At 44.5% G+C, this 23,014-nt stretch overlaps 2 protein-coding genes across 8 annotated transcripts in view; one reads left to right on the top strand and one right to left on the bottom strand.

Annotated features, from left to right (window-relative positions):
* CPAP (centrosome assembly and centriole elongation protein) overlaps positions 1 to 7,933 on the top strand; it is a 31,838-nt gene extending 23,905 nt beyond the window's left edge. For both annotated transcript variants that reach the window (XM_072993677.2, XM_072993678.2), the window contains exons 12-16: positions 1,511 to 1,618; positions 5,269 to 5,409; positions 5,494 to 5,578; positions 5,765 to 5,885; positions 7,499 to 7,933. In XM_072993677.2, the coding sequence (XP_072849778.2) occupies positions 1,511 to 1,618; positions 5,269 to 5,409; positions 5,494 to 5,578; positions 5,765 to 5,885; positions 7,499 to 7,691 (648 nt within the window). In that variant the 3' untranslated portion in view covers positions 7,692 to 7,933. The remainder of the gene's footprint in view (positions 1 to 1,510; positions 1,619 to 5,268; positions 5,410 to 5,493; positions 5,579 to 5,764; positions 5,886 to 7,498) is intronic.
* A 202-nt stretch (positions 7,934 to 8,135) lies between these two features.
* RNF17 (ring finger protein 17) overlaps positions 8,136 to 23,014 on the bottom strand; it is a 108,183-nt gene continuing 93,304 nt past the window's right edge. For all 6 annotated transcript variants that reach the window (XM_078390066.1, XM_078390065.1, XM_078390067.1 and 3 more), the window contains 5 exons: positions 20,681 to 20,834; positions 19,000 to 19,135; positions 18,643 to 18,832; positions 11,279 to 11,377; positions 8,136 to 8,308 (listed from right to left, as the gene is read on the bottom strand). In XM_078390066.1, coding sequence (XP_078246192.1) covers positions 11,285 to 11,377; positions 18,643 to 18,832; positions 19,000 to 19,135; positions 20,681 to 20,834 — 573 coding nt within the window. In that variant the 3' untranslated portion in view covers positions 8,136 to 8,308; positions 11,279 to 11,284. The remainder of the gene's footprint in view (positions 8,309 to 11,278; positions 11,378 to 18,642; positions 18,833 to 18,999; positions 19,136 to 20,680; positions 20,835 to 23,014) is intronic.

Here is a 23,014-nt window from a genome sequence, read left to right on the forward strand (position 1 = left end):
ATAGCAAAACTCAAACTTAAACTGAAGAAAGTAGGAAAAAACATTGGGCTGGTCAGGTATAATCTAAACCAAATCCCTTATGAATACACAGTGGAACTGAATAACAGATTTACGGAACTAGATTTGGCTGACAGAGTGCCTGGAGAACTATGGATGGGGTGGAAAATAATAGCGAAAAATCAGAGATCTGTTTAAGAAAACTGGAGATATTAAAGGAACATTTTGTGCAAAGATGGACATGATAAAGGACAAAAATGGTACAGACCTAACAGAAGCAGAAGACTTCAAGAAGAGGTGGCAAGAATACACAGAAGAATTATACCAGAAAGATCTGGATGTGCCTGACAACCCAGAGAGTGTGGTTGCTGACGTTGAGCCAGACATCCTGGAGATTGAAGTCAAATGGGCCTTAGAAAGCCTGGCTAACAACAAGGCCAGTGGAGGTGATGTCATTCCAGTTGACAAACCTAGACAGCATCTTAAAAAGCGGAGACATCACCTTGCCAACAAAGGTCCATAGTTGAAACTATTGTTTTTCAAGTAGTGACATATGGAAGTGAGAGCTGGACCGTAAAGAAGGCTGACTGCCGAAGAATTGATGCTTTTGAATTGTGGTGCTGGACTGCAAAGAGAACAAACCTATCCATTTTGAAGGAAATCAACCCTTAATGTTCACTGGAAGGACAGATCCTGAAGCTGAGGCTCCAATACTTTGGCCATCTCATGAGAAGACTCCATGGAAAAGACCGTGATGTTGGGAAAGTGTGAAGGCAAGAGGAGAAGGGGACGACAGAGGACGAGATGGTTGGGCAGTGTCACCGAAGCTACCAACATGAATTTGACCAAACTCCGGGAGACAGTGGAAGACAGGAGGGCCTGGCGTGCTCTGGTCCATGGGGTTATGAAGAGTCAGACACGACGTAACGACTAAACAACAGCAAAGTAGTCTTTAAAGAATTTCACTTCCTCTGCCTCTCAACTGAGCAGAGGAAATACTTAACTTGCCAATATCCTGTAACGGCTCACTTATTAAACCATTCATGATATTGGTAAATTGAAAGAGGAAGGCTTGTTTTGGGTGGAAGAGATCCAAGCAGTGTAATCTTATTCACCCCAAAGTAGAAGCCAGTGAAGGGCCCAGAAAGGTATGAATAGGACTGTTCTGCACGTGAGCCAGTTCACTTAGCAAAGATGTTGTCTGATTGCTTTCTTTAAGAGGGAACCAGCTCTTCCCTGCAGCTGACCAAAGAGCCCACAGTCATCCTCTGAGTGTACTCTAAATATGCTTAAGTCTGACTCTAACCTGTCGGCTCCATGGTTCCTCTGGTGATGTGCCTTGTGTTCCACGCTAGTGGGGTTTCTACTGTAGACTAGAACCACTAGAGTGTGTCCCTGCAGCTTTCCCATTTACAAAGGAAAAAAGGAATTTAAAAAAATTATGACCATTTAGTGTGCGCAGGAATAGTTTCCCCCTTAAGAAATTTTAAATGAATTTCTTCTTCTGCTTCAGAATGTACCTGGTAACAGACTTGTTGAGCCGGCATGTGTACTAACTGCTGATTCTTCAAACAATGAAGATGTAATGTTAGAGAGAGAAGCAAATCACCCTGACGGAAAGGTAAGGAAAAGTTCTCCTCTAAAGAATTTCAGAATGCAGTACTCCTCCTGGTGTACCATGGATGCGCCCAAGCACCTCATTCGTTGCTATTCATCTGCTTGGAGAATGCAAGTTTATGCTGCTTTACTTAATATTCAGAATGTGGTTTAAAGTATCCTTGCCATTTAACAGCGAAGTCAAGATGTGACTTAAATTTAAGCAATGTAGATTTTCCATGTTGGCTCAATTGACTCAGCAACAGTTCTTGATTTTCCACTCTTAGGAGCTTTTGTATTGAACTTGGGCAATATTTGAAAGTAAAGAATTACAAATACAGTAGTGCCATGCATAGCGACGATAATCCGTTCCAAAAAAATCGTCGCTATGCGGGGCAAAAAAACCCCATAGGAACGCATTAAAACACGTTTAATGCGTTCCTATGGGGAAAAAACTCACCGCTATGTGGAAATCCTCCATCCGGCCGCCATTTTCGCTGCCCGGTAAGCGAGGAAAGGGCGCGAAAACGCTGTGGGCGGCCATTTTGGAACCGCCGATCAGCTGTTTTTTAAACATCGCAATGCGAAAACCGGTAAGCGAAACGCTTACCGATCATCGCAATGCAATTTTTTTTCCATTAAAAACATTGCGATGTGATCGTTTTTGGAATCGCAAAAACCAATCGCTATGCGGATTCGTTAACTGAGGCGCTCGCTATGCGGGGCACCACTGTATTTAACTTTTTAGATAACAGCAGAACTAGTAGTTATATGTTGTATATCCACAGTAGATTGTGGAACTGATTTCCCCCCGCATGGAGAGGGTTTCTACTATGTACATTTTAGGTGTAGCAAATTAAACCTAGGCTGGCTGAATAGCTTAGTGGTTTAAGTATGTGGCTGCTGAGTGAGAGGTTGGAAGTTCAATTCCCCACGGTGCCTCCTGCAAATAGAGACAGTCTGTGTGGCTTTGGGCAAGCTGTCCCAGGATACCCCCAGAAGAAGGGAACAGTAAATCACTTCTATTTTCTACCTGGAAAACCCTGACAAGTAAGTCAGAATTGCCTTGAAGGCACACAGTTAATTAAAAGTTACATCTAATAACCAAGGTACAGAACACAGCTCAGTGGTTTAGATCTCTGGCTACATCTGGAATTTGAGTCATGGCAGCTGGATTTCTTATTAGGCTGAAACATTTCGCTATTCATCCAAGGAGCTTCTTCAGTCTGAGGAGAGTTGGTAGGAGACCCTTGGTATATCTGGCTTCAGAGTCTGAGGTTGGGAGTTCAATTCCCCACTGGGCCTCAATAGGGGGATTCAATGATCCATATACCTTCCAGCTTTGCAGTTCTGAGATGATGATGAATTGGCATAGCTCAGTGCCTGGCTGTAATGAAGACACCTAGGTACTCTCAAATGTTACTTTTAAAGGACCTTTTCAGACTTTTTTTCAAGCACTATGTTCTATCATCCAAGTTGGGAATGAGGCCCTTTTGCTTAAAGCCTTTTATTTTTTGTAAATATTTACATGGTGCAATAACAGAACTGGCCGCTACAAGAAATAAAGATCTTTTCCTGACCCGCACATAATCACAATGCAGCATGTTGATACTGTTGAACACAACAAATTATTTGCATGATCAGAGCAACAAGAACATTAACCTAACTGCTAAGAAGTAATGACTAAAGCAACAAGTTCCTTTTAAAATTTAATGAAATGAATTCTAGATTTAAGTTAGACCCCATTGCATAGAGGAAGGAAGAGGGTCCTAAGCTGGACTGTATCTTAGAGCAGCATAACCAAATTCATGGCCTTCTATGTCTCTGAAGTACATAAAATCCTGAATTTAACTCAGACACAACAGTTGTAGTGCTTTAGCAGAGAAGAAAACCCTTGAAGGTGAAGCTAGATTGGGATGAAGGAATAGAAGATGAGATAAAAACCAGATAGGAGGTAAACTCTGCAGACTCCAGTCAGGATAGCTGCAAAGAACCAGGTCAGAGCAAGAGTTGCCAGGCATAACCAAACAAGAGCCTCGTGGCGCAGTGGTTAAAACGCTGTACTGCAGCTAAAACTGTGCTCACGACCTGGGGTTCAAATCCCAGGTAGCCGGCTCAAGGTTGACTCAGCCTTCCATCCTTCCGAGGTCGGTAAAATGAGTACCCAGCTTGCTGGGGGGGCAATGTGTAGCCTGTATAATTACAATTGTAAACCGCCTGGAGAGTGCTTGTAGCGCTATGGGGCGGTATATAAGTCCAAAAAACAAAACAAAACAAAAAAAAAACAAGCATAACAGCAACCAACAGATATGTCTAAGAAAAGTTACAATTACATACCTTCAACTGTATTACATAGAACAAAATCCCATTGAGACAGAATGATTGAAAAATACAGCCTGGAAGATTTCCTCAGGCCTTGTAGAGTTTGTGCTAAGTATATCTGATTATTTTCACAGCAGATATGGAAGGAAACATTTGGCTTGTATGATTCCCATTACTGAAGGTAGAAACTTCGGAGATGTGTGAGGGTTCTAAGTGTGGCTCTACATTTACTCCAAATAAATCACCAGATTTCTTAGGTTTTGCAATAGGGGTAACATTTATTGGATTATTTAATAACAGTCCAGCATCAACGAACGTGTTCCAAGCTTTCTCCCCATCAGACAACCGGGGGTTTCCAATCTTCAAACTTAAAAGGGTTTCCGCTCTGAACATTCCAAGGACCGGGCCACTCAGGCGGGTTGTCCAGGTTTAATAATAATCCTTCCTCTCCTTCCATTGGGGGTGGGGTGGTGTCCTCCTCTCGAAACACACACACAGTCACACTCCCGGACAGGTTTCCCCCGTCTGCCATGGGGTCTCTCCCCTCTGATACATCTCCCACATCCTTCATTCCAACGTCTCTCTCCACTCCCTCTCAACCTTCTCTTCCTTTAACTTCTTCCGCCACTCCTTTGTCTCTTTCTTACCCTAATATGATGGATTGGGAGCAAGTTCTCTCCTCCTCCGTGCATCTGCTTCTTCCTTTGGAACCCTTAGCTTTTCCACTTGACCCGTCCAAGATTCTTCTATCCAAATCCATTCCCAATTACCCAGTAACTTCCCTTCTCCTCCTTTTATCACCCAATCCTGCCTCCACTACTTCCTGCCCTTTTTCTCCCACGTCCGCCAAGAGGGTCCCGGTCTCTTTAACCGTTAGTTAGCCACCTAGAGTGGTCTTAATTGACTAGATAGGCGGGATATAAATAAAATAAATAATAATAATAGTTCCTTTAAACCCTTCTTTATGTTCCCCGGTCTGGTCTGGGTGGTCCTGTCTTCCTGGGTGGGGGAACTGGCGGGGGTCTGACTTTCTTTCTCAGTAGTTGGCGGGAGGGCTGGCACTCCTGTGAGACGGGTGGGTCTCTCTCTCACTTCTGGTCTCACAAGGTGTCTCCCATACTCAAGAGAGTGTATTTGCATATAGGCAGGCCTAATTTAAGGGCTGTTTGCAGTGAAACACACACACAGAGGATCATGATTGTGAGATTACGAACTCACTTTTTTCTTCCCTATCTTGTGTATAAATCTGTTGTGAAACTATTTGTTCTGTACCCATATTCAAGCAATTTAAGCTGTCTTCAAGTCTGTAGGATTATTACAAAACATATTTTACTGTTTTTTGTTTTTTTTTAGATTGAAAAGATTTTTAAAAATGGTTGCCACCTTATTATTTTCCCCAATGGTACACGGAAGGAAGTAAGCTGTGATGGGAAGATTACCACTGTAACATTTTTCAATGGGGATGTAAAACAAGTTTTGGAAGATCAGAGAGTGGTATGTATCCAGCAATCAGTATGTATTGTTCAAATATGGCCAGAAAATTGTGTTAATGTCACTTTTACAAATGCTTCTCAACAGATATATTATTATGCGGATGCCAAGACTACACACACTACTTATCCAACAGGTTTAGAGGTCCTGCACTTCTCAAATGGACAAATAGGTAAACTGTTATCACTTTCTGTCTTGTTCATGCTTACTTGGAAACTGTACATATGGTTCTTAAACTGTCATCAGTCTAAACCTTATAATGTAAAATATGTAGCTAATAGTACACTGAGCAGAACTTTTAAAACTATCTACAAAATAAGGCCTATGAACATTCTGACATATAACATTATGATTGCAGAAAAGCATTTTCCAGATGGAAGGAAAGAGATTGTGTTCCCTGATCAGACCATTAAGAATGTGTTCACAGATGGGCAAGAAGTGAACATTTTCCCTGATGGCACAACTGTCCGCATACAACAGTAAGGGTTTATTTTAATAATGTGAAATAATTCTGTGTTTAATCTGCATTTGGTTGTTATGCTTATGGGTAGTCTTTGAAGTAGAAATAAACGATGTTGTTAGAAGGAAATACATGTTTGTTGTTTTGTGGAATTATGGAGTGGAAGGTGGTCTAGGGCTAACTGGATAGCTCAGTGAGTTAGGTTTCTGGCTGGGAGTTGAATTTCCCACTGTGCATCCCAGTTGAGCCAGCCTATGTGGCTCTGGGCAAGCTGCAAAACCCCAGGATCCCCGAGATTGGTAAACCACTTGAGTACTCTTTCCTTAGGAAATCCTGGAAGGGGTCACCATAAGTCAGAACGGCCTCCGTGACACACTACAGTGGTGCCTCGCTTAACAATTACCCCACATTATGACAAATTTGCTTTACAACAATCTTTTTGCGACTGCAATTGCGGTCGCAAAATGATGGTCTAAATGGGGGAATTTCGCTTAGTGATGAAACTGTTCCCTGCTTCGGGAACAGATTTTCGCTTTACGACGATCAAAAACAGCTGGTTGTCGAGTTTTCAAAATGGCCACTGGGTGCTTAAAATGGCTCCCCGCTGTGCTTAGGGATGGATTCCTCACTATATAGGCAGCAAAAATGGCCGCTGTATGGGGGATCTTCACTGGACGGTGAGTTTTTACCCCACTGAAATGCATTGAATGGGTTTCAATGCCTTTCAATGGGGTTTTTAAATTTCGCTTTATGATGTTTTCGCTTAACGGCAATTTTCCTGGAACGGATTATCATCGTTAAGCGAGACACCACAGTATTGTTTTTATTAAGATGGCCTAAGAATCTTCAGGCCCAATCCCTTGCCAAAATAAGAAACCTGCATCTATAATATCCTTGACAGATGACCTTCCAGCCTGCTAAAAATCTCCAGTAAAGAATAATCCTCCACCTTCCAACATAGTTAATTCCACTGATGAACAGCTGTTTGGTAAATATCTTTTGTGCACTTCTGATTCCATTAGCTCATGTCCTACTGTCCCACAGTGCAAAAAACAATCCATATGACAGCCCTTCCAAGTATTTAGAGGTGGCTATTATGTCATCTCTTAGCTTTCTCTCTTCCATGCTAAGGGAAATGCAGCTTTCTCAATGTTTTTTATGGAGCTTAATTTAGTTTCCAGACTTTTTACCATCTTGATTTCTGGACATGTTCTAGTTAGAGATGGGCATGAACTGGCAAAATAGCAGTTCATCTTGGTTCTTGAAAGTCCAGCTCACAGGAGGAGGGGACATGTGCAGAGGACCCCCACCTGGCTGACAGGCTGGCTACTATTTTTTGATTATTTCTTTTAGTTAGTTAGCATGTCAGCTGGTTGGAGACCATCTGCGCATATCTCCGCCTCCCAGTGAAGAGGTAGGGACATGCAGATAGCTCCTACATGACTGACAGGCCAGCTAATAAAAAAAATTCAAAAATTATTATTTTTTAGTTCCACCTATCCCCTGAACTGAACTTATTACTACCTGCAATATACTCTCTTCTTGGTTCCTAGTTATGCTTCTCTATATATCAGTAAAGAAAGAGTGGCACTGCAATGAATACTGAAGGCTGGTTTATGTATTTTGATTAAGGGATGGAAGTAAGGTTATAGAGTTTGGTAACGGTCAACAGGAAATACATACAACTCACTTCAAGAGACGCAAGTATCCTGATGGCACCATCAAGACAGTGTATGCTGATGGACGCCAAGAAACCCAGTATGCTTCTGGTCGAGTAAGAATTAAAAACAAAGATGGTGATGTTATTATGGACACTCTGCGTTAAATTTCTACATTTTATGTCTTGTACATGTTTTCTTTGTAGCACTTGCCAAACACTATCTTAATCTATTTTCCAGAAAAAGACTGTAAAAATTTTGCATTCATGTATAGGCAATAAAATTGTTTCATGAATAAAGTTTTTAAAGTATTGAATGGCCCACTCTCATCTGGCCCATCCTACATGCAGATGGATCACAAATGTAATCCACACATCTTTCCTTGCTGAACAGTGACAACTGACCTCAATTTGTAATAATGCAAAAAAAGAAAGTCCTGTGCAAACCAAGCTTTTCCAATTAGTGGGATAACTCAATTTCCCAGGTTCCATGTAGTTCAAGAGAATGCGCAGCAGCATTGCTAAACATTGCATCATATAATAGGCCAGCAAAGTGGCATGCTGAAAAGGAGTGGTGCTTCATGGAATATAAAATAAATTAGCACAAAATAATTATTTTCTGATGCAAGAACAGCTATTTTTATTTAACATAAAGTACTTGAACAGTGTAACAAGAATTTAACATTTAAACATGTGAATACTTTATTCGAAAGAAATACTAGGAAAAACAAATGAGAAGGTGCTGGAATGTCTAGGCAGTGATTATCTTCATCAAAGTTCTAAAGCTGAAAAAAAGCATTATAATGTAAACTACTGCAGTATGAGAAGTACTATGTACACTCCACTGTAAATGCTAATGTATGCAAATTTTTACTGCAGCAATGCCTTACAGTACCAACTTGCAGATTTAAGTTAGGGTGGTTAAAACTTCAGATAGTGGACTGAAGTTCTTCAGCACACCTAACAATTAGCTAGACTGTCTTGGGCTAATGAGGATTCAGTGGCTAGATGGTTGTACTTTGCCTGTACATTTTTTAAATGTTTCCCACATTAAAAAATTATTGCACACAGAAGGAAATTAACCAAACCCATTCCCTTTACTCCCACTCTGTTTTCTTGTTAATCCCTTTCACCACTATTCATCTACTTCCAAAATTGCTTCTCAAGAAAGTAGGGCATAGTATCAAAATGTATTCTCTGAGTGTATTTCTGAATTTGAATTCTGGGAATTGCAGCCCAGAAACCCAAATGAGCACAGCTATAGTTTTTGCACCCTCCCACAACGAGGTCTCACTGTGTGAACCACTGTCAGCCCCTCCAGTCTTCTTAGTGTTGATTTCTTTTTAAAAAAGAGAGGCTGCCACAGTGTTTTCTGACAGTGATCCTTCTTTGGGAAGAGCCTAATACAGTGGGGCCCTCGATGTACACACGGCTCAGTGTGCGTACTTTTCAAGGTACGGACTTCTCCAGCCGCAAAATTTCCAATCGACTTGCGTCTGGAGAATTGACCTACGGACCAGAAGGGGGGGGCGGGCGGGGAAAACGCCAAATTCAAATTTGGAGCTTTCCCCGCCTCCCCCTTCCACTCCATAGGCTGCCGATTGTGCTTCTGGATGCCTTCCAGGATTCTTCCGCAACCATGGGAGGCATCTCAGAGGTCCCCCCCCCCAACGCCACTGATCGTGCCTCCGAAACACGATTGGTGGCAGTGGCGGGGACCTCTGACATGCCTCCCATGGTGGTGGAGAAGCCCTGGAAGGCCTCCACAGGTCCCCTGCCGCCACTGCTGGGAGCCAAGCCACGTGATCCCAGCCATGCTCGGACTCCTAGACTTCCCCCCCTGCTGTCCAAGCATGGCACAGCTCCCAGCGGCGGCTGCCGGAGAAGGGGGAGTCCAGGAGTCTGAGCATGACTGGGATTGACCAGCATGGATTGGCTCCCAGTAGCAGCGGCGGGGGACCTCCAGAGGCCTTCCCCACTGCCATAGGAGGCATCTCGGAGGTCTCCCCCCCCGCCTCCGAAGCACGATCGGTGGAGGGAGAGACCTCCGGAGGCCTTCCAGGACTTCTCCACCCCCATGGGAGGCCTCTCAAAGGTCCCCTGCCCCCACAGGCTTTCCCAGGGTGGACTGGCCTACCAGACCTCAGCGAGGCCTCTGGTGGCGGTGGGGAAGCCCTTGGGCAGCGCAGATGGCGGTGGGACCTCTGGAAGGCTTCGGACAGTAAGGTGTTTTTATTTTAATTTTTGTGTGTGTGTTTGTGTGGGGGTTCTTCGGCCGGTTATGGATTACAGGGTTTTCAATGCATTCCTATGGGAAATGGACACTCGACTTAAGATCTTTTCGACCTGCACCCACCGTTCCAATATGCATTAATTCCGTAGGTCGAGGGTCCACTCTAGGCAGCAAAATTATGACTCCCAGGGTATCTTTCCCTCACCACTGAGAAATCAAACCCAGCAGTCGTTCAATGAAGGAAAAATAAAAAGCCTAAGTTTGACATCTACCTAATTCAAGAGTACACTGGAGACTGGGTAACACATATTGGTATGGAATACTTTCAGGAATTTCTCCATCTAAGCTATCTTGTCACTTTGTCTTCATTTTGTTTTATGACTTAACTGCCATGCAAAATTCTACGCTGAAAGGCTGAGGGCTGGCTACAACCCCTCAGTGTCTAAATGTGTTCCCAGCAGCCCAACATTTAAATGCAGTCTGAAAAAACTGGAGCTCAGGAAATCCCCTTGTGCCCTCCATATCTGGCCCCCATACCCCTAAAGTCAATTTAAAAAATATTTCATGGGATACTTAAGAGTTCAAGTGAAAAAAAGGTAAGAAAAAAGTTTAGGTTGTTCCAAGGTCCAGGGACGGGCATAAGCCGCCCTGGGAAAGTTTGTTCAATCATTTCAAACTAATTCATTCAATGTACAGTGGTGCCTCGCACAGCGAGGTTAATCCGTTCCGGATTAACCCTTGCTGTGTGAAACATCGCTGTACGGAAGTAAAAAAGCCATTCCAATCGGCACGTTTACTTACCGTACAGCGATGCCGGCAGCCATTTTCGCGCCCTCCCCTCGCAGAACGAGGGCGCGAAAATGGCTGTGATCAGCTGTCCAGCGGGTCCAAAATGGCCGCCGGAACAGCCGAAAGGGGCCGGGGCGCAGCGTTTTTGCGACCTTGGTAAGCAAGGGGAGGGCGCGAAAACGCTGCCGGAAGCCCCGAAATGGCTGTGCGCAGCGTTTTTGCGCCCTCCCCTTGCTTACCAAGGGCGCGAAAACGCCGCGCCCCGGCCCCTTTCGGCTGTTCCGGCGGCCATTTTTAAGCCGCGGAACAGCTGATTGTCGGGTCGCAAAGTGAAGGTCGGTAAGCGAGCAGCTTACTGACCTTCGCTCTGCGATTTCCCGCCTATACGGGCACCGTTTTGTGATCGCATTTGCGATCGCAAAAACGGCCTTGTAGAGTGAATTCATCGCTCTACGAGGCGCCCGTTCTGCGAGGCACCACTGTACTACCACTGCTCATGCCGGGTGGGGCTCATGGGACAAAATGTCTGGGGCATTAGAGTCCTCCAGAAGAGGCTGCCCACTGTTCATAGGTGGTACAGTATAACTGTCTCAAATGATTTTTGTTCACTTAGAACACCCAAGTGAACCGAATGCACATACAAACCATTTATTTGCTTGGGAAGACGGCATGATTCAATTTTTCTAATGCTAACAGAACACAAACACATCTGAATTTGGTCGTTCATGCTTACCTTTTATTAGCTTAATTCTGCAAGCCCCATTTCTACCAGCCTAATGTGAATCAGGTTTCCATCTTCATATAAAAACACAGTATGCTCTGGTGAGTATGTCTGAAAACAAGACGTATCCAAATGTCAAGTTGCATTCTGGGTCACTGTCAAGCCTTGCAATCAATACAACTCCAATGTAAATGACAACCCCTCACCTTCTTGGCTATCCAGAATCCTGGCAAAACTTTTGCAATAGATAGCACTGAAATGCAGTTCAGCTGAGCTGTTGAGGCAGAAATAATTTTCTCCCCTGGGATGGGTGAGTGGCTAAGCTGCTTCTAAGCTACGCAGTCTATGATTTATTGGCTGAAACCTCTTGCCTAGTGTATTGCAAAATACTAGAGTAGATCCATTGAATCAATGGGGATACAGTGAAGTAGCTCCTACTTAAGTTCAACTTATTCAAATGGGCCTACTCTAGTTGTGATTTACTATGTTAAAGTGATTTTACTATGTTAAAAGCAATTCATAACTGGATAGGCCCATTTGAATCAGTGGAATTTATGTAGGAATTGCCTCACTAAATCCCGATTGATCCAGTGGTCCTATTATAATGCAACTTACTATTATATTAAGGAACAGGATTTCAGCCACTATTCAATTTAAATGCTACCTTTCCTCCAAAACTGATATTTGAGGTTATGTTTGCTTTGGCTCAAAAATAAATATCTAAGCCTCTAATCACCTTGTGCTTCAGCAGAAGAATACAGCAGGAATATAAAGATGCACAAGTACACATTTCAAAAGAGGGAGTAGTCATTTTAGCTGTGAGTCTCTGTGCAGTGCCAGAGAACAACTCAGGGCTTTTAAATCCTTCCCATCCAGCAGTAATTCCCACTAATTTCACTGTGGCTTAAAGAAAGGTTACTTACCTGTAACTCTGGTTCTTCGAGTGGTCCTCTGTGAATTCACACTAATGGGTTAAATCTGCACTTGTGCAGAGGCCTCGGAATATTCTAGAGCTTAAAGTAACACTTTTGGCTCCGCCCCCCAGGACCTCATGGTCCGCCCGTCCTAACAGTTACCTCAGTTCCCCAAATTCCGCTGCTGCTCTAAGGTGAGACAGCCGTGACGGAAAGAGGGGAGGACGGGCGGGACGTGTGAATTCACAGAGGACCACTCGAAGAACCAGAGTTACAGGTAAGTAACCTTTCTTTCTTCTTCGTGGCCTCTGTGAATGCACACTAATGGGTGATTAGCAAGCTTGCCTCTGATAGGAGGAGGGACGTCACGGCAAAACAGCAGACAGGACCACGCGTCCAAAAATGACATCCTCCTTGGCCCGCAGAGTCAGGCAATAGTGAAAGATGAAGGCTGACGGAGTGGGCCAAATGTCAGCTGTGCAGGTGTCTGACAGCGGGACACCCTTGAGGAAAAGCTGTAGAAGTAGCCAAAGTTCCGGTAAAGTGAGCGTTCACCGGGCGCAGGCGATTAGACTTGCGGGGGAAAAAACAGTCCTGCAAACATAGAACGATAATGCTCTGCGAACATCTAGCAGGTGAAGAGACCTCTCTACATCTGTAGGCAGTTAGGAAAGAAAGTGGGCAGACTGATATGAAACTCAGTAGAAACTTTAGGTATGAAGGAGACATCTGGGAACAGTATAACTTTGTCCAGGTGGCAAAGTAGGAAGGGAGGATCCACCTGAAGTGCTACTGGAAGTAACTGCAACTAAGAAATAGCCTTGAAAGTCAACAAATGTCCAGCAATTGTGGTCAGTGGCTCAAACGATGAATGCGAGAGGCACTCAGGACACTGTGAAGAGTCCACTGTGGTATAGACTGGCCCCGTGGAGGGTAAAGGTTTGCCGTACCACGGGAAAACCTCTTCATTTAGGGTAGCGAGTAGTAATTTTGGTAAATGCCAGCCAATTGCAGAAATAGAATTGATTGGTAGAGGGCTTCCTGGAGTGTGATAATATGGAGTTTATTGAAGAGGAATTCTCCATGCCATGAGGTGAAGAGCTTGTAGACCTGGACGGTACGTTTTCCCTTGATTCTGGGTCAGAAGATGAGGAATAGACGGGGCTCTCAGGGAGCCTGACAACATTGTCAGCAGTGTTGTGAACCACAGCCGTATGGGTCAGTATGGAGCTATGAGGATCACGGTGGCATTGTCATGTCATATCTTCGCTATTATGCACAGTAGGAGAGGTATTGGAGGGAACATGTACATGAAGCAGCCCTTCCAGGGCACCATGGGAGTTTACCCCTAGTCCAGGCCGTGAAAGATAGATGGCACACTAGCTGTTCACCTCAATTGCAAGGGCATCTATGGCAGGGAGGAACAACAACAACAACAAAAAATCTCTTGCAGATTCTGATGAATGTGCAATGGTCCAGAGATCACTTGTGTATTTGGTATGTTCACCTGCTCAGATGGTCTGCCCATGTGGAGTCTTGGGCGGAGATGTGCACAGCAGACAGAAAGATGTGGAATTCTAGACACTACTCCCAAAACTGAACAGTCAGGTACAGTAGAGGAAGAGAATGGGTGCCTCCCTGTTTGTTGATGTAGTACATTGCTGTCGCATTATCCGTAGTAACTTGGACAGCCATGCCTAGGTTGAGAGTTAGGAGCGCCTGAAATGCTTTGAAGATGGCCAGCAATTCCAGATTTTTTTAAAAAGAGAAAGTTTTACTTCACTGACCAGGTGTCGTAGATATGAAGACTGGTACAGTGGGGTCCCCATCCGACCAGACTGGAGTCTGTCGTGATTCTCGAGGTAGGTAGGAGTGGAGCAAACAGTCTTTCCAGGGCCAAGTCTTCTGGGTTGATTACCAGCAGGGTTGGTGTGCAAGCTCATGAGTAATCTGGAGGCATATGTAGGGCGTATTTTTCATGGGGTTAAACAGGGCAGATGCCAGGCCTGTAGGGACTGCCTCTTGAGCCTCGCGGGCTTTATGACAGATGTGGTGGAAATCATGAGTCCCCGAAGATTTTGGGCCTGATGGGCTGTGATCCAAGACAACGGAGGGGAGCGACATATCAGGGAACAAATTTAGACCATGCCATTCTGGGAAAGGAAAAGCTCTTGCCGGCCAAGATTCCAATACGGCCCCTATGTGAATACTCGAGGCGCAGTCGAGAGCTGAATGGCAAGGCGCTGAACTCTAAAATGGGCCTTCCTAGAGAGAATGGAGGTATTCGCAATGATCACTTCTGATGGAGATGTGGGAGCAGGCGTCACTCAAGTCTATCAAAGTAAACCAATCTCCTTGTCGAATTAGTGGAAGGATATGTTCCAAGGTCACCATGCAAAAACAGCGCTGGCTGATGAAGAAAAATCAGGTCCTTTAGGTCTAAAATGGGGCGTAGTGATCTGCCCCCACCTGGAGTGGCAGGAGATATGTCTGATTTTCCAAAAAGGATCTTTACCTTGTCTCATAGAGTGGTAGAAGAGTGAGTGTAAATCACCCGCTGAGCCGGTGTATCCCAAAACTCTATGGTGTACCCATAGGTGACAATGGAAAGAGCCCAGGCATCCAAGGTGATGTGGGTCCATGCAGAAAGAAAGGAGCAAGCATACTGAACATGTGACGCAGAATCGAGCGGTGGTAAGCGGGAGGAAGTCACAGTGTCTGTTGGATTTTTTTGTCAACTTCCTATAGGAATGGTGGGGATGGTCGCGTTGATTGGATTGTGGTACTGAGCCAACTGTTGAGGGAGATATCTTCGTTGAGAAGTATAAGGTCTGTATACACTATAAGAGTACTGATGCATCAATGGGAATTTTTGAGATCTATAAGGCTGAACGTTGTACGACCATGCTGTTTTCCTCATTCTTTGAAGGCTATCTAGGGATCGAATAACCTAGAGCCATCAAAGAGCAAGTCCCCTATTCCAAATCTGACATAATCAGAAATGTTGGCTGACCTTAGCCAATCCTGTCTTTGCAAGGTTACCCCAGTCATGAGTTGTTTGGAGGTGGCCTCGATAATGTGATGCGCTATCACACTCTCTTGCTGAGTGAGGGACATGGCGTCTTAACGGAGAGCAAGCCCTTTCAGATTAAATGCTGCTGGGGCTGCCTGAAGAGAGGGTAGTGCACAGTTACAGAGGTTGATATGGTAGGCGCCCATAGCTGCCATGTAGATGAGCTTTCTAACCTCCTCGCTGCTCGGTGTGGTAATAGATCTCGAGCGTGATCTGGCTTGTGTGACGTCCACATCCACATAAGGAGGAGGATGCCTAGTTAAAAATCTGTATTGGTACCATAGGTCTTGTACAGATTTTCTACAAGCCTGGACATTTTAGGAACAGAGAAGGGCTTTTCCCAGGTCTACTGAAGCAAGCAGAATAAAGATGGGCTAAGGGACAAGCACAGGGAAGGCACTGATTCCTCATCAATATCTGCATAAACCTTATCAGACTCTGTTTGCAGTTGATGTACTGTTAAATCAAGAGCCTTATCGATTCTCTGTATCATGTTAGAACATGAATGAAATTCGGAAATGAGGGATGGAGGAAAGCCATCACAAATATCAGAGTCTGGCAGGGTCAGGTTAGGAGTGGTCTGGTGCCATGGAGTTGGAAGATTCAGAGTCAGAGTCATGGGAAGTAGAAGAAAGTGGAGCATCAGAAGTGAAAAAGGACTTCTGGTTTCTTTTTCAGTATCCTTCCTCATATCATCAGTATTCAGTATCTTCCTTAAGAATACTTCCTCAGTACCAGGCGTTTCTTATGGGCATATATTGTTTTAGTCTTCCGCTTGGTACCGTGGCATGGTACCAGCATGTTTTAACCTCCTGGTACCAGCAAGTTTTAGCCTTCCGCTTGGTACCAAGGCATGGTACCAGCATGTTTTAACCTCCTGGTACCAGCAAGTTTTAGCCTTCCGCTTGGTACCAAGGCATGGTACCAGCATGTTTTAATCCCCTGGTACCAGCAAGTTTTAGCCTTCCGCTTGGTACCAAGGCATGTTACCAGCATGTTTTGACTTCCTGGTACCAGCAGGTTTTAGCCTTCTGCTTGGTACCAAGGCATGGTACCAGCATGTTTTAACCTCCTGGTACCAGCCTGTTTTAACTTTCCGCTTGGTACCAAGGCATGGTACCAGCATGTTTTAATCCCCTGGTACCAGCATGTTTTAGCCTTCCGCTTGGTACCAAGGCATGGTACCAGCATGTTTTGACCTCCTGGTACCAGCATGTTTTAGCCTTCTGCTTGGTACCAAGGCATGGTACCAGCATGTTTTAACCTCCTGTACCAGGGGGGCTTCATGGTACCATCTCTTCTTATGTCTTTTGGTATCAGGAGATGATCTCTTTCTTCGGTACCGGAGCCCGCGGGAGTATCGGGACCTGGGAGGTCCATCGATGTTCGGGCATCTCCAGTAATGGAGGTTCCCTCGGTACCGATCGGTGCCTCTTCCTCCTGATATCAGGGAAGGACGGTACCGACGATGTCGAACTCTCATTGGAGGATTCCGATGAGGACGAGGAGGACTCGGAGGATGAAGTTTCCGCAGCAAGGCTGTATAGCAGACGCGGATAATACAGCTTTTGCATTTGCTGCCTCCAACGTCTCAAATAGCTCTTAGAGAGCTTGAGCGGTTGCAAGTCCTCTTTAGGCGCATGCTCTTTAGCTTCATTGGGGCGAAGATGTCGAGCCCCGTGGGGTGAGACCTTCGGTCCCGAGTGGCTCGGAGACCGGGAATCTCTAAAGATGGCGCCAAATGCTTCGCTTTCACCTTCTTGTTTTTCGGAGAGGATGTTGCAGGGATAATTCCGGAGTAGGAGGAAGCGGGACTGACGACGGCGGTGAAGATGGAGGCGAAGAGCCCTAGGAAAGAAACTCAACAGGAGACTGAGGAGTGAGGACAGGCAAGGATGGGGAAGCCTGTGGTGGCAGGCTAGGAATAGCCGGAGAATGAGGGGTTGGTGGTTATAAAACTAAGGGTTTGGCCTTAGTTTTAGAGGCTTTACTCTTTTCCCTAGGTTATATATGAGGTAAAGGGTCGGGTTCTGCGGACGCAGAGGCCGCTTCGATGCATACACAAAGATTTTTGTGCGACTCTCCAAGGCAATGCAGCTTTTAAAAGTAACCCTGGGAGATGAGGAAGCCTTGGAGGCCTGGGAACAGTCCAAGGGGGGGGGAGGGGGGGAAGGGAGGGGGAAAGAGGGAAAATGCTCGCAAAGGGCCAAAACGCACACCTCCCCTCCTAAATAATAAAGTCTTTGTACTTTCCTTAATGAAGAATCAAACAGGAGCCAAATATTTTCCAAGAATTTCCAATAATTTCACGGAGCTCTAGCCAGGAGACCTAACTGCAGCAGCGGAAAAAATGGAACTGAGGTAACTGTTAGGACGGGCGGACCATGAGGTCCTGTGGGGCGGAGCCAGAAGTGTTACTTTAAGCTCTAGAATATTCCGAGGCCTCTGCACAAGTGCAGATTTAACCCATTAGTGTGCATTCACAGAGGCCACGAAGAAGAACGGAGGCTTTTACCCAACCTGTTATTTCCCAGAGAGATGACTGTTCTGCTCTCATTACTGTTACGTGCTGTCAAGCTACCTCTGATTTAAGACCCTCTGAACGTGCTGTCAAGCTACTGTAGTGCCCATGAACAGGAACAGTGAGATCTAGTGTGGTATGCAGCAATATTCCTCTCTATGCCCATGCTAATACTTTAGATGCAGTAAACATAGACTACTGAACACTGACAGAACATTAGAGGTTAACAGAGGTTATATGGGGAAAGCTTCAAGGGCTGGAAGCCAGCAGAAACCAGTCTTATCTGGCCAAATGATCAAGGTTGTTTGTTCTAGATGTTCTGGAGTAAGAAGTCCAAAGAAGTGATGTGTTAAAAGTTCACAGCCTGTGCTTAGTTCCCAGTCACCCATCAATTAAACAAACCAGTAAAATAAAATTACTGATTTATATCTGGTGTCACAAATGTTGAATTTCAACACCTGATGAATCTCCTCTTCTAATGATAGGTTATCTATAAATGTTCAGTTTGGATTGGCAATGGCTGTCTCAATACTGCTAACCATAGATCAAAAATAGTGGTCTTCCCATTCTAGTGGGCCAACCTCCCAATGGGACATTTAATTGTTGCATGTATGTATTCGCGGAGACCAGAGCACAGTTTGCTGTCCTCTGAAGATGCCGGCCACAGAGACTGGCGAAACGTTAGGAAAAACCACCTTCAGGACATGGCCAAGAAGCCCGAAAAACCCACAACAACCATGTTGCATGTATGTTTTGGCCTGTGAAGGATAAGGATTTACCTCTCTCTTCTGGCAATCCCAAGTTTCAGTACTATCTCTAGGAAAACTGAACAGGAAGATAAAATAAGGCTACGGAAAGAAGGCCTTACCACTGTGGAAGCACACAGTTTTTTCCCTTCAATGAGACTTATAAATTCCCACAAAGCGTCCATGGTCCATTCAGGACAGTAAGGAACTCTTTCTGATGCTGGATCAGATAAAGCAGGTCTAAATCCTGCCAGCAAGACTCTGAATGCTCGAGCAGGATATTGCATCAACACCAAAGGTATCTGTCGTAATCTGAAATGAAATAGGTTAAGTAATGCTATTCATGGTGACAACCCCTGAATAATGTAACTAATTGGAACGGCAACACTACAGAAATATGCTGCCACTTATATCTGGTATGAACTATTATTATAGTTTCACCAGTCTTAATAAACTGTATGTGCAATTTACAGGCCTACCTGCTTGTGGGCACAGTGCCAGTTGATCCATAGTCAACGAACTTCACAACAATTAAAAGAGGGTGAAATTTCTTAACTGAGAGCACTTTGGCTCTATGCCACAACCCTCCTCTGTACTGAGCTAGGCAAGGCATACCTGCAAATAAAGAAAGCAATTTAATTTATATCTAACATCTAGAACACAGGTTCCCAATCTGTGGGTTAGGACCTCCAAAGAGGTTGTAGTTCTTTCTTTTTTTTGGGGGGGGGGGAAGGGATTTTGCAATGGTTTTCAGAGGAGACACATCACCCTCGACTCACACCCTGCTTCGCCAGTTTCCTTCTGCATGCACCCCCCTCCCTCTGCACACCCCTTCTGCCAAGTTCTCTTTGCTTCCCATTGTGAGACTCCTGGGCATTCCTGGTGACATGCTCTTCTCTTTTGATGTTGGTGGCAGTGGCTCCTTCTTGGCTCTGGTGCCTGGCTGGTTTGGAGCAGAAGGTGGATTCCAACCACAGCCCTGCAAGCCAGGCTGACCATGATGGGGGTTGAGAGGTGAGGAGGCAGTGGCAGGCTGGACAGGGAGAATTGGTGGTGGGAGATGAAAAGGATGCTGCTGCTGCTAAAGCAACGTTCTCTTTAATTTTCTGGAGTGCTGGCCAGGCATCATTGCCCTGTGTGTGTAGGCTTCTGGCCACAACCAGGAAGCAAATTGGTGGCAAAATTAGCTTAGTTGTGTGGCCCTGATCCAGCACTGCATCTCAGCCATTTGCCACCATCCTAGGCAGGATGGCTGAGGAGGTAGTGGTGGCAGTGCTACTGCTTGAAGGGAGGACAAGACGGGCAACAATTCCCTTCCTGAAAGAAAACTCGCTCTCCCCTAGTAAAATCCAATTTTAAACCGACCCACCCCCGGTTACCTCTACTTCCCAGAGTCCATCAAGGGACTGTTAAGAGGGAGGGCTTAATAAACACTCAGTTGCAAATTTTGAAGCTGGTTGCCCAGATCCAAGTATAACCACTAAATTATTTTAGAATTACTGTATATTCTGAAAAATGCCTTTTTGCGCAAATAGTGGTGGGCCACAGGTTACTTAGTAAAAGAGGGTCGCGACTCAAAAAAAAAAGTTTGGAAACTCTGATCTAGAGCGATTTAAGTTTACTGATAGACTATCTTTAAGCTAGCCCATATGGGAGAGGCATCATGTACGCTTGTTTAGAGTAAGTGAACATGACAGCTCAGTGTACTTTGTATCCTGTTCTGTGGAACTAGCAGCGCAGTCCAATAATCCTTTGCAACACTAACTTGCAGCACTCTCTCCCTCTCCTAATGAAGTATCAAAGATCGGACATCAGGGTAGTAGCTACAAACAAGCAAGCCAATAAAATAGATATAACATTGTATGTATGGCAGAACTAAGTGCTGTTGACTGAAGCTTAACGATTTGGCACCCGTGTCTATTCTGATTTCCATGTGCTTTAAAAAATGTAAGTGTGTTAAGTCTGGGAGGTCAGGTTAAAACACACCAAGGTACACTTCATATAGTTTTAAGGAGCCATGTATTCTGTCTGGATACGTGCCCCATGCTCCAACTCTGATACTCTAATTCCTGAAATGATTTCAAAATTTTGCCTTCAGGGTACAGAACAGGTAAGTGCAAGTTTTCATGTATCAATTAACTTTTTTAAAAAGCAAGATACCAGTTCGAAAATCCGTCAGAAAAGAAAGGGAGTCAGTGTTTTCATTATAATACTTCAACATTTCCTTAAGCGTTTTAGAGTTGCATTCAGTTCTTCTGTCCTCTGTATCGTCGTGCTGGTTGGCATTGTCTGAGTGAGCAATGGCAATGTAGATCTGAAACAAAAATCCTTTTATTAAAATATTAAGTATTGGAAAAGTGTTAGGTAAAAGAATATGGGAAGAGTATTGCCCCATGCCACTCCTCAATCAGAGTTGGACAAGTATTTATAGAGCATTTTGTCAACAGCTCAAAGGCATAAAATATTAAAGAACTGTAATACAACAGGAGCAAAAATATTAATATAAACAGAACTAATACTGGAAGGCTTTCCCAAGCAACTTTCCCAAGTATCTTCCAAGACAGAACGCATGCATTGAAAGTTCCTATTACTCAAATTTGTTATTTGGGACATGTATCTACATACAATCTGAATGCCCACAAATTCATGTAAGACATATTGAAACAACTGCCTGTCAATTTAAATACAATTTATAAAATGCACTTTGAAATGAATAAAGCAGAGCATAATTCAAAAATAAGAGCATGATGATTCTTTATCACCTATCCTGGTTCTCAGCAGTCTCCTTTTGTAAAGCACCAAAGAGCTATGCACATCTGAATTCCAGTCTAGTCTGCTCAGCAAAAATAAATACAGCAAAAATAAATGGTCTTGGACTGATATATTTTTCTGTGATCACAGAAAGAGAAAAACTAGAAGACCCTAATTAATGTATAAACACAGCTACAATCAGTTTAGGAAGGGGCTAAACATCTAAAGCAACATTTGATACACAAAACAGCTATCCTTTCATTAGTTATTAAAATCATATATCCCCTAAAATTATTCAACAGGAAGTTTGGCCTTTAATGAAGATTTATGAAAAACATTTTTAGACTTGAACTGAACTGGTGATATAGGCAGATTCCCAACCTGGATATAAGCTTTAAGCCAGGCGTCTCAAACTCAATTTACCTGGGGGCCGCTGGAGGAAGAGTCTGGGTGAGGCTGGGCCACATCAGATTTTTCTGCCAAGTGGAGCAAGAGCCAGAGGAAGCTGCCCAGGAGTTTCCTTAGCCGGCAGACAAGCGGGCTGGCTGGCAGGCTGCAGGTCCATAGGGAGGGTGCAAGAGGCGCTGTCTTGGGAGAGAGCCAGCGAGCAAGGCTTTTTTAAAAAACTCTTGACAGCAGGCACTTTGGGGGGGCAGGCAAGGCGGGGGCTGCAAATGCCCCCCGGGCCGCATGTTTGAGACCCCTGCTTTAAGCACTGCGAGGCTGGGAGTACCTCCAAATGCACTCCAGAGTGTTCTGTCTGTCTCTACCAGCAGAAAGACAGAGAAAGAATTGACATACATTTTGGGAGAGTTGCAGGAAGAAGCACAAATACCAGAGGGCGTCATTTTGGCAGGAAAGAAGATATAAAAGAAGGGGAAGAAAGGAGGGAGGACAGTTCAAAAATAGACGAGGAAGAAGTTCATTGGATGCAGGAGGAAAGGATAGATAAGCGGATTTAGTGGAAATAATACAAGGCCCCTGAACAGGGGAATGGATAGTTTAAAGTACCAAGAGATTATGCAGAGGAGTGGAAAAGGCAAATATAGAGAGAGGTACCTTACTGGGGTAAGACTGAAGTAAGAAAAAGGTGAAAGGAATATAAAGCCTGGCAACAAAGAGAGGCTCAAAGGAGATTTACGGAGAACCCTAGGAGACCTTGGTAGTGTCATCGAAGCTACCAACATGAGTTTGACCAAACTCTGGGAGGCAGTGGAAAACAGGAGGGCCTGGTGTGCTCTGGTCCATGGGGTCACGAAGAGTCAGATACGACTTAACTAAATAACAACAACGGGGAGACCCCGTGGGGCCAGTCTCTTCTGACCGAGACCGATAAAGAATCAGGGCAAAAAAGTTTGGGAGCCACAGGTGGGCTGGGTTTTTTACCCCCAGCAGTAACGTTAACTGACTTTGCACCTGATAGATCAGGCACTACTCCTAAGAGAGCTCTGGAGTTATAAGGTCGTCACCTCTAGTGTTAAAAGAGGAACTGATGTGTTTTGAGAAGGTTAAGAGTTATGACTTGTTGAACATTAACCAATAAACCTGCTTTATTAGAAGACTTTGGTGTACAGGCTTCCTCTTTAAGACAGCCAGTGTTAGTGGAGGTTAAAGGTGTGGTACAGGATCACAAGCACTATGTTTCTCTTTAGGCGGCATGTATTATGATGCCTTGAGTTAAAAACACAGCTGGAGAAAAAAATAAGTTCAAAATTTGTTCCATTGGAGGAAGAACTTCTCTCC

The sequence above is a fragment of the Pogona vitticeps genome, chromosome 3 (assembly GCF_051106095.1).
Source record: "Pogona vitticeps strain Pit_001003342236 chromosome 3, PviZW2.1, whole genome shotgun sequence".
Lineage (NCBI taxonomy): Eukaryota > Metazoa > Chordata > Lepidosauria > Squamata > Agamidae > Pogona > Pogona vitticeps.